The 2,699-nt window shown below is 41.3% G+C and overlaps 1 protein-coding gene across 1 annotated transcript; it reads right to left on the bottom strand.

Moving 5' to 3' along the window:
• Positions 1 to 1,201: 1,201 nt before the first annotated feature.
• On the bottom strand, positions 1,202 to 1,810 carry LOC103433473 (uncharacterized). Its single transcript, XM_008371736.3, has one exon. The coding sequence runs from the start codon at positions 1,808 to 1,810 to the stop codon at positions 1,202 to 1,204; it is 609 nt and encodes a 202-aa protein (XP_008369958.3).
• Between the last annotated feature and the right edge of the window lie 889 nt (positions 1,811 to 2,699).

Genomic DNA, 2,699 nt, shown 5'->3' with positions numbered 1-2,699 from the left:
ACATGAGTGATGCTCATGAATGTTTATGTTCATTGACATGAATGATACTCATGGATGTTGACTTGAGTGATGCTCATGAATGTTGATATGAATTATGCTCATGAATGTTGACATGAGTGATGCTCATGAATGTTTATTTATGATTGACATAAGTGATGCTCATGTATAATTTTGGAGTACTAGACGTACTTTTGATCACCTAGTTGTGATAATAGCGGCAGGCTGTCGAATAATTTTGGAGTATTGAACGTACTTTTGATCACCTTGTGGGTGATAATAGCGGCAAGCTGCCGAATACTTTTGGAGTACTGGATGTACTTTTGATCACCTGGTTGGTAATAATAGTGGCATGCTGCCGAATAATTTTGGAGTACTGGACGTACTTTTGATCACCTTGTGAGTGATAATAGCGGCAAGCTGCCGAATAATTTTGGAGTACTGGAGGTACTTTTGATCACCTGGTTGGTGATAATAGCAGCAGGCTGCCGAATAATTTTGGAGTACTGGATGTACTTTTGATCACCTGGTTTGTGATAATAGTGGCAGGCAGCCAAATAATTTTGGAGTACTAGATGTACTTTTTTTTTTTTTGCATGCTGCCTTCTTTCTTTATTTATGATTACCCTCTAATGGGGTTATATAGATGTCTCCAAAAGATAAGAAAAATAAATGACATCATTAAAAAAAATTAAATAAATAAAGCAGTCGTTGGGCGACTACACTCTCCTTCATGATGAAAGTTTCATCTTTTTCAGCATGTTGGTGGGCATCTTCTTATCTTTAATCATGTTATCCCTTGGGATAGTGGAATAGTGGAGCATCACTCAGTTTGTTCTTGCTTTTTCCACAGATCTGAGTGCTTTTTACAAAACCCAACCACAATAGCTCCCTTATTCCTTCATTCCTTGTACTCAATACAAAGATCCTCGTTCAAGCCGCAACTCATATGAAATGCCAGAGGGCACTTAAGCTCGAAGCACTGAATAACACACCCCTTTGAACTCTCACAAACATAACATCTTTCCTTCCACTGCCTTTTCGGAACCTTGGATCAATCAATCCCCTCCCGGCCTTCAGGGTCCTTGAAGAACACCTCCGGGACATAAAGCGCACACACAATGTGTGCCCACCTACAGTCTCCGGTGGGCTTTATTGCCCCTCTTTTGACAAGACATAAGCAGAAAAAACATGACTCATTGGATTAGGAATGCACAGCAGAAAATGCGCATTGGGCGCAGTACCAATCACCTTCCGGAATACCCTTTATGAGTGGATTGCCATAGCAGGAGGCATGAACCATCAAATTACACCCATCACAGAAGACAAATGGATCTGATGGATCTCCATCTGTGCTCTGACAAACAGCACAAACAATCTCATCATCAGCATCATTTTCTTCTTCTTCATTGCACTCTCCATCCCCTGCGATTTCTTGGCTTTTCTCCTCTTGGGTATTTTCAAAATCTTCATTGCAACCATTTTCAGCTTCACCCTTCTCTTCCTCCAATTTCTCCACTGCCTTTTCTTCCAGCTCCCACCCAAAAGGTGGCTTATACTCGACATTAAGGTCCAATGTCGAAAGTGGCTCTTCAGTGAACAAATTAGGCTGAAACACCCAAACCCTTTTCTTGGTAGGCAGGGAATAGGTGGAGCCAGTAGCAACAGAGGCGGTGGGGTCAAGAAGAACGAGTTGGTTTCTCGGCGTCTTTCGCTTCTTTGCTGGAAGGCGCGACGGGGACAAAATAGCATATTTCTGCTGCATGAGTCTGAATCTCTTGAAATGAGGCAGGCCATGAAATCTCTGATCCATTTATGGGTCTGGTTTTTTGCCAGAGAAAATTGATTTGGTGGGGGGGACTAATTGAGAAAGTTTGAGATACGTTTTGAGGTTTTCTGGGTTCTTGGGTTTCTGCAGTTTCACGGTGGTGAGATGAAAAAATAAAAGAGAACCGACATAGCTTTTCGTGTTGATTCCCACAGACGGTGCCAAATGTTGATGCACAAAATCGGAGGGGTCTTGGAACAACGTAAATCCGACCTTGAATATGCAAGAAAGTAAAGAACACAAGATGTATCGTGGTTCACCCCAATGTTTAGGCTACGTCCACACTGATGTTGATTGTATTTCTCTGTATGAATGTATGGATTACAAGTGTGAGGAGGAGTCCCCTAGAGAAAGAGAGAGTTTCTCTGTGAGCTTTATGGCTTGTATGTTTTGGGGGTATCCCCTGATCTGAGATCTGACTCTCCTTTATGAGGGGGGAGGAGTCCCCTTTTATAGAATAAGGGGCTCCTCCTTTTACATAATAATGGGCTGGGTAATGAGGCTCAAATGTTAAGGCCCAATGCGTCAAAGTCTGAGGCCCAATATATGTGGTACCAACAAATTTAGTAGTTGCCAATAAAATAGTATGAAACTCATGTTCTTGGTAACCGAGTATCTCTATAGGATCTTAATACGGAAATCTACATGAAAGTTCTTAAAGGACGGAACACCCTCTCGATTAGATTGAGGTGTTCACTCTACGGATTGAAATAATCTGAACTGTTTGAGTGAGTATTTGGTTAGTCAAGGATATATGAACACAAACTAGTCTATGTGTGTTCATTAAGAAGTGACATTCTGGATTTTTGATCATTGAAGTCTTTGACGATAACATGAAACTCATTAGAACTCTTAAAGAGCTTAAGAAAACTGT

This window comes from Malus domestica, chromosome 04 (genome assembly GCF_042453785.1).
Source record: "Malus domestica chromosome 04, GDT2T_hap1".
In the NCBI taxonomy this organism is placed as follows: Eukaryota; Viridiplantae; Streptophyta; class Magnoliopsida; order Rosales; family Rosaceae; genus Malus; species Malus domestica.
The sequence above is the reverse complement of the archived record's forward strand: the minus strand, read 5'-3'. Positions and strand labels throughout refer to the sequence as shown.